At 49.0% G+C, this 13,305-nt stretch overlaps 8 protein-coding genes across 8 annotated transcripts; 4 read left to right on the forward strand and 4 right to left on the reverse strand.

Annotated features, from left to right (window-relative positions):
• Positions 1 to 294: 294 nt before the first annotated feature.
• On the reverse strand, positions 295 to 1,772 carry N7533_013428 (glycoside hydrolase family 7 protein; the record flags this gene model as incomplete). The annotated part of the gene is made up of 4 exons (XM_057110078.1): positions 295 to 1,056; positions 1,113 to 1,199; positions 1,256 to 1,495; positions 1,560 to 1,772. The coding sequence occupies 4 exons, from the start codon at positions 1,770 to 1,772 to the stop codon at positions 295 to 297; spliced, it is 1,302 nt and encodes a 433-aa protein (XP_056952780.1).
• Positions 1,773 to 3,995: 2,223 nt separating this feature from the next.
• On the reverse strand, positions 3,996 to 5,159 carry N7533_013429 (fungal specific transcription factor domain-containing protein; the record flags this gene model as incomplete). The annotated part of the gene is made up of 1 exon (XM_057110079.1): positions 3,996 to 5,159. The coding sequence occupies one exon, from the start codon at positions 5,157 to 5,159 to the stop codon at positions 3,996 to 3,998; it is 1,164 nt and encodes a 387-aa protein (XP_056952781.1).
• A 323-nt stretch (positions 5,160 to 5,482) lies between these two features.
• Positions 5,483 to 5,806, forward strand: N7533_013430 (uncharacterized protein; the record flags this gene model as incomplete). Its single annotated transcript, XM_057110080.1, has 1 exon — positions 5,483 to 5,806. The coding sequence occupies one exon, from the start codon at positions 5,483 to 5,485 to the stop codon at positions 5,804 to 5,806; it is 324 nt and encodes a 107-aa protein (XP_056952782.1).
• Positions 5,807 to 6,275: 469 nt separating this feature from the next.
• Positions 6,276 to 7,181, forward strand: N7533_013431 (N-acyl homoserine lactonase family protein; the record flags this gene model as incomplete). Its single annotated transcript, XM_057110081.1, has 1 exon — positions 6,276 to 7,181. One exon carries the CDS (start codon positions 6,276 to 6,278, stop codon positions 7,179 to 7,181), a length of 906 nt encoding a protein of 301 aa, XP_056952783.1.
• A 1,273-nt stretch (positions 7,182 to 8,454) lies between these two features.
• N7533_013432 (uncharacterized protein) lies at positions 8,455 to 8,646 on the reverse strand (the record flags this gene model as incomplete). The annotated part of the gene is made up of 1 exon (XM_057110082.1): positions 8,455 to 8,646. One exon carries the CDS (start codon positions 8,644 to 8,646, stop codon positions 8,455 to 8,457), a length of 192 nt encoding a protein of 63 aa, XP_056952784.1.
• Positions 8,647 to 8,690: 44 nt separating this feature from the next.
• Positions 8,691 to 10,702, forward strand: N7533_013433 (uncharacterized protein; the record flags this gene model as incomplete). Its single annotated transcript, XM_057110083.1, has 3 exons — positions 8,691 to 8,777; positions 8,849 to 9,013; positions 9,071 to 10,702. The coding sequence occupies 3 exons, from the start codon at positions 8,691 to 8,693 to the stop codon at positions 10,700 to 10,702; spliced, it is 1,884 nt and encodes a 627-aa protein (XP_056952785.1).
• A 596-nt stretch (positions 10,703 to 11,298) lies between these two features.
• Positions 11,299 to 12,584, forward strand: N7533_013434 (alpha/beta hydrolase; the record flags this gene model as incomplete). Its single annotated transcript, XM_057110084.1, has 2 exons — positions 11,299 to 11,705; positions 11,765 to 12,584. 2 exons carry the CDS (start codon positions 11,299 to 11,301, stop codon positions 12,582 to 12,584), a joined length of 1,227 nt encoding a protein of 408 aa, XP_056952786.1.
• A 137-nt stretch (positions 12,585 to 12,721) lies between these two features.
• On the reverse strand, positions 12,722 to 13,014 carry N7533_013435 (uncharacterized protein; the record flags this gene model as incomplete). Its single annotated transcript, XM_057110085.1, has 2 exons — positions 12,722 to 12,929; positions 12,986 to 13,014. 2 exons carry the CDS (start codon positions 13,012 to 13,014, stop codon positions 12,722 to 12,724), a joined length of 237 nt encoding a protein of 78 aa, XP_056952787.1.
• Positions 13,015 to 13,305: the final 291 nt, after the last annotated feature.

A 13,305-nucleotide genomic window follows, 5' to 3' on the forward strand; every position in this document is an offset into this window, starting at 1 on the left:
CTTCCGCTCTTTCTATCAACACTTCAACTCACAGCTACCCTTTCTTCTACTCTTCTACTCTCAATGACAATAACAATGACAAAGAAACATTCGATTGAAAAAACAAATGAACGATAGTAAATGAGAGCCCCACAGGAGTCATTCTCTCTAAAGAAGTGAAGGAATAAATACAACCATCTCCGTTACAACACAACCCCACTCATTCAGCTGCTCCCCGCATATACTTTGCAGCACGATTAGATCCATCAAGATCAATCATAGCTCCTCAATGCCTCAATTCCAGTCTCCCCACTCTTAAGAAGAGTAGGTGGAGCCAATGGGACCAACCTTGATGTTCGAGAAGACCACCTTGGCATCAGCCGAGGCAGACTCGACATCACTAGGCTTCCCAGAGTCAGTGCCACAAGTGCCACGAGCAACACCAGGGTCAGTAGCTGTGGCGTCGGTGGGGTAGTTGCTGTCCAACCAGAGCATGTTGGCGTAGTGGTCATCCCACAAGCTCATGACGAGAACCATACCCTGCTCCAGGCCCTCGCCCATACCAGACATGCCGTTGTACTGAGCGAAGACGTCCTGATCGCCAAAGGCCTCCTTCTGCGCGGTGCAGAAGTCCGAGTTGATCGAGTTACCAGTGACACCGGTAATATCAGAAGCCGAGTTGGCAATGACCTTGCCGTTCTGAACATAGATACGCTTGATCTCGCTGAGGGTGCCGGTGGCGGTACCGTCGCTGGTGATGAACTGGGTGACAACGGTCATCTTAGAGCTGGTATCAACAGTCTTGCCGGGGCCGTAGAAGCTCTCGTTGCCCATGCGGTAAGGGTTGATGTCACATCCGTCGGGGTCGCAGGTTCCGGCGTAGCGGGTGGAAGAGTAGGTGCCGCCGCAGTTGTCGCCCTCGCACATGGTCTGTCCGGCCTCCTTGCAGGGGTGGGCAGTCACGGCGGTTGAGATACTGTTGGCCTCCCAGATATCCATCTCCGCACAGCAAGAGCCGTGGCCGCCAACACCAGCGTTGGCATCGTTAGAGGAGGGCTCCCAGCCGTCGACGTTGCCCTATTCAGATATTAGTATGATGGCCGAGCTATGATTTTCGGGCTGGAGGTACTCACCTGTCCGTTGATGAACTTCAGGTCACGGGGGCACTGCGCGTCACAGTAACCAGTTCCGTACTTGGCACCAGCCTTGTTGTTCTCGTACTTGGACATGCCACCGTCGGCATCCATGGCGACGAAGTACAAGGCGCCGTTGAGACCGCAGGAAGAGCGGAAACGTCGACATCAAAGGTGAACTCCTGGTTGAGGAGCTTGAAAATCTGGTAGGTGCTGTCATCCTCCATCAGGAACAGACGAGAGCCGACGTTGGAGCCGGTCTTGAAGGTCAGTGAGAGAGACTCGCCACTAGCCTCCACACCGTAAGTGCTAGAATAGTCTGCGCCATCCAGGGCACAGTTTGTGGCACAGGTCTCGTCGTCCGGGCAGAGAGTCGCATCCCACTATAAGAAAGATCAATTGTCAGCTCTTTCACTGATTTCCCTCCGCAGGCAAGATTCAACTCACCGTGTTGCCGGTGTAGCAGTTGGTGGATCCGCTGGTTGAGTGAACCCAACGCCAGTTGGCATCGATACCAACAGATCCGGATTGATCAGTGCAGCCACTGGCAGTGCACTTTTGCCAAGTCAGAGAAGGCTTGGTCTCTGATTTCTGCGTACCAGCCTGCTGGGCTTGAGCGACGGCCACGAGGGCAGAAAGAAGTAGTGCGCGTTGCTGCATATTTGGCAAAGAGAAAGGAATGAATGCAATTGTCGGTCGTCTGTCCTGCAGCTGATGAACAAAAAGAAACAACCAGGACATACCGATGCCATCTTTATACCATTCTCTTTCGAACTGATATCCATCTCTCACTTGCCGTGCAAGGCTCAAACAAGTTCTTCCGCCGCATCCTGACGGTGCGACGGACCGCGAGACCGTCCCCAATCTGGCAAGACAGGACCCTTCATCTAAGCAACGGGGGCTTCCAGATTGGGTGATGGCCGGTGTCATGCATTGATTTGAGAGTGGATCAGGCACCCAGATCAGGACGGGAAAGATCTTCAATGAAAGTTTTGTCAAACCAAGATTTGGACTGGGGAACGAAGTGAGGCGTATACTCAAGCTCTAGCGGTTTCAATATCTACAGTCACGGAGTAACCCCCGAACCACGTTTGTATGGGGTAACATTGTTCTTGGTCTTTTTCTTTCTTTGACTACTATATGTCCAAGCGCCAGGGCATTCTATTGCCTATGGCTGCTAAATGATAGAGTTTTCGGGTTGGCGTCTCATCTTCTTAGCCACAAACATTCTTTGCGGAGTATAGACCAGGGTCATGAGACGCCAGTGGGGGGTTAGACCAACCAAGAGTGTCACTAGAAGCCCTTCCCAGAACGTGGCTGGACCAGTGGGACAGATCACTGCGAACATTACCAGATCCAGGCTACTGAGTCTTTCTGAAGCATCTGGATAACCGTTCGGGTATAGAGCGTTTCAGATCGGCGACGTGCCCCTCCCCGGTAATATTCAGCCAGCGACTCGGGACAAAGCAGACTAAATATCCTTCAATGAGAGTACAGCTCACAAGCGCCCAGGACACGTCTTCTTAACGATTGTACCTGGCCATATATCAATTCGAAACAGGTACACTTCTGTTGATGGGCGAGTTTTGCTGATCGGCATGGATGGGTTTCGGCGGATAGTAGGTAGAGTGCTGGCAGCAATGGCTTCTATTCACGAAAATAGAAATCAACTTCTTTCCTTCTAGAATAAGGCTACATATTTGCAATTATTAAGCTCTATTGCACACAACTCATGATCGGCACATCTACCGATAGCCCTAAGGAGGCTACCGTCGCATGTAAACTTGATCAGCTCCAAGTCCCAAACAAGTACGAAACTGACTTGGCCCTGAGTCCCTGACCCACTGTGGGCGGACTCACTAAATCCCAACGCTTGATGAGTGGATAAAACTATACCTAGGTAACTGATTGGGCCGAAACTCGCGATCTGGGTCAACGACGGTATGAAGGGTGACCGAGGGGGGCTTGGCTTGTCGCGCCGATCGTTTGCGGGGCTTTTTGACAAGACCATTAAGATTGGACCTGTAGTAGACTCTAAAAAGCTAGACTTGTATACCGAGTTTTGAAATCGTGCCAAACTCGAGTGCATTCGTTTTCTGCTAGTACTTTCAAGAGGTGGAAGGCTGACCGTGTCGATAATGGGGCAAAGAATTACCATCTAAACCCGGCAATAAAAGCCACCTTCGAAAGTGGCGGGGCCCCTATTCTTTGAAGAATATTGCAGGGCTTCCCCACATTTTGCTAGGGTATTACATTGGCCGACCGTTGCATGACAGCGCAAGGGTCCCCAGTTGAAAGTGGCGGTTATCCTGATGCGAACCTTTGATCTCGGTCACTGGCGGAAGACCTGTTGGAGTAAGTCAAGTTGAACACAGCCTGACCTCTACCTCTCACAGCGATGAAATTGAATTGAATTTTGCTGAAAGCGACACGGCCGTTCCATTGCATTAGTTGAGGTCTATTTGATCAAGTTCCTGGCCGATCTTCCAAGTCTTAGCAATATTCTCTACATGAGCGAACTGAGCCTCGGAGATCATAAGATGAAGACTGTCATTGGTGCCAAAGACAATGCAGGCCTTGGCCGTCGGATGTACCCACGCATAGACCGGCTTGTCGGCGTTTAAGCAGGTCTTCCGGAATCTGGTGCTGATCTTTGCCCCCTGAGAAAAGGCATCACGGAATCATATTCCCAAATCCCTTGGCGTTGGCTTATTTAGCCTGAATAATAGCACATGGTAAGCCAGGGCGGAGCAGAATGCCGTCTTGTTGATGATAATTAGATTAAACTAGTTTGCCTAGGCATTCCAAGGTTGCGAGTTCTCTATCCAATTTATCCTTGGAACTCTCAAGTCACCATATCATTCTACCTAGGTATCATATTCACTAGACCCCCATGCTACCATCAAATATGAACGAGGCCCAATCGATCGCCCATTCATCGACTACATTTTCCGCCGTGAAAGAGTCAAGTCGATCATTATCTTGGACTGGAGCCGAGGATAGATGGTTCAACATGGGGCAAAAGTCGGCTGGGAAATGAAACAAGGTAGCAAGATACTGCCTGTCCTGCTCTGGAAGAAATATGGGCGGGGAATCCCACATCGTCGCAGATTCGCTAAGAGCAGCTATTCGATTCTGTACCAGAGGAGCGGATGTATGTTTCTCGCCTATCTTTCCAAGTATCTGTTGGCTGATTCTCAACTCTTCGGCATGTGCTGGATTGAGCAATTCACAATCACCAAACGTGCGAGGGATAGCGGCAACCAAATTTGCCCAGGAGTGGATTGGAAGCAAATATGTCGCGTCCTCATGGAAGAGGATCTCTTCGTATAGCTGAGAGATACAGGAAGAAGCTGCCATGGATGCGTATTTGAATAATGAAGAATTATCACGTCGGCCAAGGAAGAACGTCAAGATGGAAGTCACCAAGTAGAAAATATGCAGCTCCAAGACGAGACGATTATAAGGACGTCGAGACGTTCTGCTTTCGTCGAATAGTTGTAAGTCGTCGGTTAATTGATCTCTCCATTGAACCAATTTTTCAAGTGCCGACTGCACTTCTTCTCTCGAAGTTTTATCAGATCGACCAAGTTCTAACACTCTGCGAAGCAATTTGCAAAGGGAGACAAGCGCACAAAAGACGTGGGCCCCGGTGTCAGGCGTATCGAAATCACTCGGTTTAGGCAACGGGATACGAGTCCCGTCTATTGGAAACATGCCAGGACACCCGGTGCAAGCCATCTGCAATGTATCATTGTTGAAAAGGTACCACCATATTCTGATAGCGGTCTTGGGCTTCGGAAGATGTCGATATGTTTCTTCTTCATGCAAGTGCAACTGGAGCGCTAGTCGAATTGCCATACCTGTCCATTGCCAAGGGCTATCTAAGACTATAGCATCCGCCGAGTATGGAAACCAAGTTCCCAGGATGCAAAGAGCAACGAGCATGTTAAAGGGGTCAGGGTCATGGCGTAAGAAGAGTAATGTCTTGATGCGACCGTAGATAGCAGAAGGAGACCATTCGGCTGGCTCTTTCGATTGACGCATAGTACTTCCCGCAAAGCACAGACATTGCTGTATTAAGAGAGAATCTTCGGTCTCTGTCTGTTGACAATCAAATACTGGGACCAGAGGAAAGAGTTCCTTGAAATAGAAGTCTCCCAATGCCTGCCTTAGGGCCGGTGGTGGAAGATGGGTTGCATGGCTAGCTTCTAGAATTGAATCGGTGCCTTGTATGAAATTTGGCTGGTTCTCCCATGTCTTTTCTTTCGGCTTCCAAGGAATGGAATGGCAATTGTGTGAATGTGTATTCAAGACGTATGGAGAAGGCGTAGGTTGATCCGTTATAGTTAGAGCCGATCTGTCAGGAGATGAAGCCACGTAAAGCAGCGTTCCTAGAGACTGGCGCAGAGCCTTTTGTTTCCGAGGCCCAATATGGAGACTGTTTGGGTTGGCTCTGGAACATCATGCTATCTATCATGGGTGTAGTGCGTACTTGCATTGGTGGCCTTCACGCTGGCAACGAGTGCAGCTGGCACCTGGGCGCTCTTCGAGATCGCATCGAACCTTTGATCTTTACGTTAGACCCGCATAACTATTTTTTTGAGATAGGCTTACCTTGCGACGGTGACAGCGAATACACACGGCGCGTGCCCGACGATGCGGATCTGAGCTACGCGCTTTCGGCATTCTAGCGGCAAAGCTGAGCGTGGTGTTGGATGAGAGCCGAGTGGAGGTGGACAGACGGGCCAAATGGAGGATTTGCCGAGCGCCGAGCAAGCGGTTTGCCGAGACATCCGGAGTCTACGATCAATTATCTTCTGTAGTTGAGAGTCTTTTATGGCTGTATAGGTATACATTGAATGAATATGGAAGTATCAGTTCCCAATTGCATATTTCCAGGTAGCCACCACTGCTCAACTTCTTTTTGACTCAACTACTCGTGTATTGCGCGACTGTCAGCGCTGTTCGGCTAACATTGTTCGGCTAACCACAGTCTCGGTTCTCCAACCTGAAGTTAAATAATTTAGTTTAGTACGAGTTGTTGTCATTTCTTTCTCGATAATTGGTGTCATTACATTTTTTGAACAAAATACTATTGACCTTCTGCGACGACCCTTCACTCTCGGCCTTCCCAATATTTGATCCAGCAACACAGGCCCTATGGCATCACCAAACGATCAAGATGTGCAATTGACGTTCTTGACCACAGGAACCGTCCGCATTAGACCGTCAATGAAATCCCAGCCGGCCAATCAACCGGCTATATTCCGTCGCCTTCGTTCTCTTTGTGACAGAAAATGGACAGAACCTCTACCCGTTGGCGTATTTCTCCTCCGTCACCCTGAAGGCAATTTCCTCTTTGACACAGGCCAATCTCCCTGCTGCAATAATGCAGGCTACTTCCCACGCCTCGCCTTTTTCAATGGGCTATTGAGCGAATTCACTCTGCAACACAAAGATGGAATTGTTGAACAACTCCGTGGCCTTGGCGTCGAGCCTACCGACCTCAAAGGGATTATTCTCAGCCATCTACATAATGACCATGCTGGAGGACTGGAGGATTTACTGAATAAATCCCCAGATCTACCTGTTTATATCAGTCGAGAGCACTGGAAAGCCTTTGGAGAACACCCTCTTTTCGCAAGCATGGAAGGTGCAACTCCAAATCACTGGCCCAAGGGGTTCGCACCTAGGATTGTCGACCTTGAAGACAAGCCACTTGGACCTTGGAAAAAGTCATTTCCCGTGACTGATGATGGGAGAATTGTTATCGTGGATACTTCTGGTCACGTCCCTGGCCATGTAGGCTTGGTGATCTACAGCCGTGGAAACAATAATGGAAAACAGACCACATATTTCCTTCCCGGCGACGCAACATATGGCTTGGGTTGTTTGGATAAGGAAGAGCCGGATGGTATTAATGATGATCCCATGCGAGCGTTGGGCACCCTGAAAACAATCAAGCAATTTGCTAGAGAAACTGAAGTCGTCATATTGCCCAGCCACGACCCTTCCACTCCCCGATTGCTTGCCGATCAAGTGGTTTACCGGCCGAGCGACCTTTGAATAAGAGTGCGGGGAAATGATACCCTGAGATATCTAGCTTGATAGACTCAATTAACAAACAATCTTGATTTTGTCTTGTCTGAACATCCTTCGGGGCCTGCTTTGGCACCAAATTTCTATTTTTGAGTTGAATTAGGCCTCCCATCTAGACGGGAAGGCCGATACTTCCTACGCCAAAGACAATGACCCATTTTTGACCTTTTTTATCTATTACTATGCTCTCTATTGAATATGCAATGATTTCCGAGAAGTTGAAGAAGTTGGTACACTCCTCGTACTCCGTAGTTGCTCGCTATTTGGTTACTCGCTGCCGCAAGGGGTGACCACAAATTGTCGCTTGATGTTCCGAAGTGGAGTTGGTGATGACGAGTTTGTGGTTGTTGCTACTCTCTTTTCTCTTCTACTCAGAGGGCAGACCAGGATTCGAGTACGGTATCGAGGCAGGTCTTCTCCGTTCTCAGGACCCTTGAATCAATTTTTCTGTACTCCGTACTGGGTATCCGTACGGAGCACCTATAACGTGTGGGGAATGTCTCTTGTAGGGACAGGAGCACCGAAGCCGATAGGCTTACCAGGGGGAACAAGAGGGTCTGGCACGCGAATCAAGATTCAAGGAATAGGGTCTTGTGCGAAATGCTAACTGCGCTAGGCTTGGTAGGACTTGGCATTGTGGCTTGGCATGTGGAGAGTCTTCAGGGGAAGCCGGTTTTTCTGCTTACTTGCAGTGCGATTGGAGTAAGAGCGCCGCTAGTTCGTAAAGGTCGTAAATGACGTTGGTTCGTTCTCGCACTTGTGTTCAACTGCTCGTGTGACTTGCTACCTTGTCTGTCAGATCGACTTGGCAGGATCTTAGCCTTATGTATAGAACTTGAAGTTGGGAACTTTCGTAACCTCCAACAATGCATTTATAAGGAATTCCCTAGTTGGCTCGTCCCCTGTTTAGTACTACTCTTTCACACACAATTGAAATTCAAATGATGCTTGCCCTGAGTGATCGATTTCTTTCGCTCCCCAGCGAGGCAGCGTTTGTGCGCAAACCCCTAAACTCCAAGACCCCCAATGGTGGCGCCCCACCGACGCGTGGCGAGAAGTTTTCTTCGCCCATCTGCAGTCCATATTCCGCTCCATGGGGCATGTATTCACCTGAGCGGGGCTTGGAATTCCACCTCTGCTCTTACACTGGTCTTTGGGGTTGAATAAGATTACGAGCATCGCGCTTGTCTCCATCCAGAGGTAGTATCATGGTAATCGAAATCCCGGGCTTACTGTCGCTCTAGTGACGATCGAACGGGCCCTTTTTCCCATGTGCCCCATTCTCCTCTTTTAAATCCCGCTTGATCCCCGCGCGGCCCCTAAACTTCAAAGGGCTGCCGATACGACTTTTCTCGCGTCCAGACCTCCGGCGATTATCACGCTTTTCATGACCTGGCTTCTTGTCTGCTGCCAAGCTTTTTGAGAAGTGCATCATGAGAGATTTGTCCTCTTAGTCTTCCTTTGCTTCCTTTCATCATGTTTTTTCTCGGCGTCTTGCTCAGTCTCTTCTTGTTGGGCGCTGTTGCACAGCGTCTAGATGAGGACTTGCGCTCGTTTGTCACTGTGAGTGACTCCGCCTCTTGTCTTCAGCTCCATTCCATTTCTCGGACCTGATGCACTAATACTACTTCCAGCTTCCAGAAGTCCGCGCTCTGAGATTCAATATCACACATGTCGACCGAGAACAAGTTTCACCAGGATACTGGTTCGTTGCGCCTTACGGACAAGTTGATCCGGAAGAACCCACCACAAAGTATATGCAATACCAAGTCGGACCGTACATATATGACACCGATGGTGTACGTCGCTCCAGTTCTTATACGAAAAATATTATCCATCATCTGACCAGCGCATAGGAACTCATTTGGGCAGGTTCTCCAGTGACCGACAATCGCAACACATTTGACTTCAGGGCGAATTGGAACATCGACGGGGACCCACACCTCTCTTTCATCGTTCAGCACGAATACGACCGCGATGCGGATAAAGGAAGAGGTGTGATTATGGGGAATGACTACGAGCTCGAACGTGAGGTTGGAGCGGCCGATGATCTTAATGCATTCGATATGCACGAATTTAAAATCTTGGACGGTGGAAAGACTGCTCTAGCCTGCACCACCAAACCGCAGCAGATCAACCTAGCCGACTTTGACCGACCTGAAGAGGAGAGTTGGGTCGTTGTCGGCGGGTTCGTTGAGATAGATATCGAAAATTCCGAGATTCTATTCGAATGGGACTCCTACGACAAACTGTCGCTTACCGAATCCGTTAAATTCATTGCGGACGATGAAGTGCTCAATGAACCCGGGTGGGATTACGTGCACATCAATTCAGTCGACAAAAACTCTGACGGCGACTACATTATCTCGATGCGCTTCACAAACACAATTTATCTTGTTTCTGGCAAAGACGGCGAAATCATGTGGCGCCTGGGGGGTAAAGAGAGTGACTTTGAGCAGGACTTCAGCTTCACCAGGCAACACGATGTCAAGTTTGTCAAAACTAACAACACTCATCATGTTATTTCTTTCATGAATAATGCAGCGGATGAACTTCACACCGAGGGTGAGATTACATCTGCTCTTTTTGTGGAACTTGATATCAGCAGCTCTCCTATGACCGCGACGGTTATGAACCGCATGAACCACCCTGATGGCAATTTCACCCGTTTCGGTGGTAACATTCAACAACTTTCGAATGGAAATATCTTTGTTGGATGGAATGAGAAAGGCTACATGAGTGAATATGGACCTGATGGTGATCTTATCATGTCAGCTCGTTTCTCATCGGATCGCTATGCAAGCTACCGCTCTTATAAGTTTGATTGGATTGGTCAACCAACCACACCACCAGATCTAGCCACTTCTGTATACGGTGCCGACGATCAGGAAATGATAACCGTCATGCATGTCAGCTGGAACGGCGCAACCGATGTGGCTCGTTGGGAATTCTATGCTCGATCTTATGAGCATGGCAGGGATGTTTTAATCGCCACCACAAACAAAACATCCTTCGAAACGATGTATATGACCGAGGGATATATGGATTGGGTGACCGCAAAAGCTATTGATGAAAATGGCAACGTCTTGGGAATATCAGAAGTCTGTCGTTCAGAAGTTCCAGACTGGGAAGCGGTTGGTTTTGCTGGCCAGTCCTCTCATCCCAAAGCCGACGACCCAGAAATCCTACAAAATATTCGGGAGAAGCTTGACTCTGGCGAATACGGGGATCTCTACGACGATAATACCACCGACGAAGACCGCAAAGCCGCAGTACACTCCGCCACAACAGAAGTTGCAGAATCCGTTTACAAGGCTTATGGAATGATCCAAATGCTGGAGAACATCACCATCGGTGTATTGACTATGTTTTGCATCGGTGGTATTCTCGCCGGTGTTTGGTACGTCCGTTGTCGCAAAATGCGCTCTTACCAGCATCTCCCGACGGACGAGGCTTCCATTGGAGAAGACGCCAGCAAAGCCGATTAAAACACCCACTATTTTCTCAGTCTTTTTCAATTTTCTGCGGGCAGACACATGGCCCTTGTTTTGAAGATGATCCATGATGATCATTATTTACTTCCACCAGTATTCATTGTACATATACCATATCCATATTAGTTATAGCCACCAAGTACATAGAAGTCCTCGACTTGGGATGATCCCCCGACAGGCAATATCAACATAAAACTCATAATCTTCAAGTTCCTCTTCCTTTCCTTCTTCTAACTAGGTACTACTCAATCAAGCCCCATATCTTTCTAATATTCAGGGCCTAGAATTAATGTCCTAGGATCTCTGTCCTATCATACCTTAGGATACCTTGATATTCTCCTTATCTTATCCCATCTGATCTCTTATCTCTTATCGGTCCCCCTTGGAAATTTCCCATTTCGGTAAAGATCGCTGTTTGTGGTGGACCTCGGCCTAATCTCGCCGCTTCATCAACTCCTGTCACTAACAACCATCTTGCTGAGGCCAGCACGCTCTTTCGATACTTTGACACTCCTTCCAAGGTTCCTTAGACTCCAGATATCCATATCCTATCCTCACATTGACCTACTTGAGCAGCTCTGCGACCAACCATGGCCCTGTACCACCAAACCGTGGATTTCCTGTCCGACTCCTGGACCAACCAACGAACTCACCTACCTCTATTAGCAGTATCGGGGGCGTCCTTCACACTCGGCCTGCTTCTTCGATCGATTTTATCCGGACGCGAGTCTGCAGAGACAATTATACCTTCACCCCGCGCAAGAATTCTGACCGGCATATCGGAAGAAGAAAATCACAACCTCCCTCTCCCGAATGACGTGCTTCCCGGTGCCCGCGACGTTGCCAGTCCTTACGGCTCGATCCGAGTCTATGAATGGGGTCGAGAGGAAGGTCCAAAAGTGCTGCTCGTGCATGGTATCACCACGCCATGTATCGCTCTCGGTGGGGTGGCCCATGCGCTAGTTGACCGGGGCTGCCGAGTCATGCTGTTCGACCTGTATGTTCATCACAAGACCTACCTCGTACACAAAATAAATGCTAAGAAGAACAATTTAGTTTTGGCCGAGGATACTCCGACTGTCCAGCGGATCTACCTCAAGATGACCGTCTTTTCGCAACTCAGATCTTACTTGCCCTAGCCTCATCACCAATCGCCTGGACCGGCAAGGATTCAGGAAAGTTCTGCCTAACAGGCTATTCGCTTGGAGGTGGAATCGCCGCGGCATTTGCGTCTTATTTCCCGCAAATGTTATCCTCATTAGTTCTCCTCGCCCCAGCCGGTCTACTCCGAGACTCGCAAATCAGCTTCCAGAGTCGTCTCCTCTACTCCCGCGGCCTGATGCCGGAGAACCTTCTTGGATATCTTGTGGGTCGCCGCCTACGAGCTGGGCCCTTAGTGACCCCCAAGCCCGGCAACCGAAAGCTTAATGCAGCGGATGCGCTCACCGAAGAACTCCCCTCGCAAAACGCGGCAGATATCCAAATACTCTCTCGTGACTACCCGCATGTCAGCATTCCAGCCGCTGTTGCTTGGCAAGTGAATAATCACTCTGGTTTCGTCCACGCCTTCATGTCAAGTATGCGCCATGGGCCAATCCTGAGCCAACGACAGTATAACACCTGGGCTCGTCTTGGGGAGTACCTCAGTGCGCAGAATAGTTATTCGTCAACACACCGAGGCGAAAAGGGATTGGGCAGTGATAAAGTCCACATTCTGTGCGGTAACACTGATGCCATAATCATTAAGGATGAACTGATTGAAGATGCCACCGCGGCCTTGGGCGGAAACGTTGCCTTCAAGTTCTACGAGGCAGGCCATGAGTTCCCCAGCACCAAGTATGAGGATGTTGCTACGTATATATCGAAATTGCTCTGAAATAGCTCATCGCTGAGCGTTGCTTGCTTGATGCATCTAGAAATATTCGCTGGGCTTTGTTACATACATTTGATAGAATACTATACATAGACGGAGATATCATCCATCCTTCCTTCGGTCATTTGGGGCCTTCAAGTTCATTTTTTCAAGATTTCATCCACCGCGTTGACTTGATTTGAAAGTCCTGTGAGGTGACTTGAACGCTCCTGCATTCGTGCACCGGCGTAATAAGGTCCATCGGCTGCCGAGGATCGTGTGTACCGATCAACTGTACTGCGGTTTGCTCGTGGAACTTGGTTGAGATTGCTTTGGCTGAGAGCTGCATTCGTGGTACCATTTCGGTTGCTGGTAGGGCCGTTAGTATTTATTCATCTCATGGTATTTAAACAAAAAATACTCACTTTGTGGAAGATGATTGAGGGATAGACATGATTTCTGTTTGATTTCGGCTTGTCTGGAAGCCTTGAGAATTGCGATGTAGAGTGTAACGTGGAGTAGAGCTGGAGAAGGTGGTGTTGGTGGAATGTGATCTCGGTGGTTCAAGTTGTAGATATCGCCACTCTTCAGGGTATTGAGCTGAAACCTGATGTAAGAAACTTGATCTGTCTTGGAATGTGATGGCAAATATGAAACGGAGCTGGTCCTCTATATATGCAAAGGTAAGGTCAGGCTATGCCGCAGTAGAGAGCATGCCTTGACACGCGAGCTCCACAGGAGTTTG

The sequence above is a fragment of the Penicillium manginii genome (assembly GCF_028828005.1).
Source record: "Penicillium manginii strain IBT 31320 chromosome Unknown utg000011l:1.0-1395921.0:1.0-1396616.0, whole genome shotgun sequence".
NCBI lineage: Eukaryota > Fungi > Ascomycota > Eurotiomycetes > Eurotiales > Aspergillaceae > Penicillium > Penicillium manginii.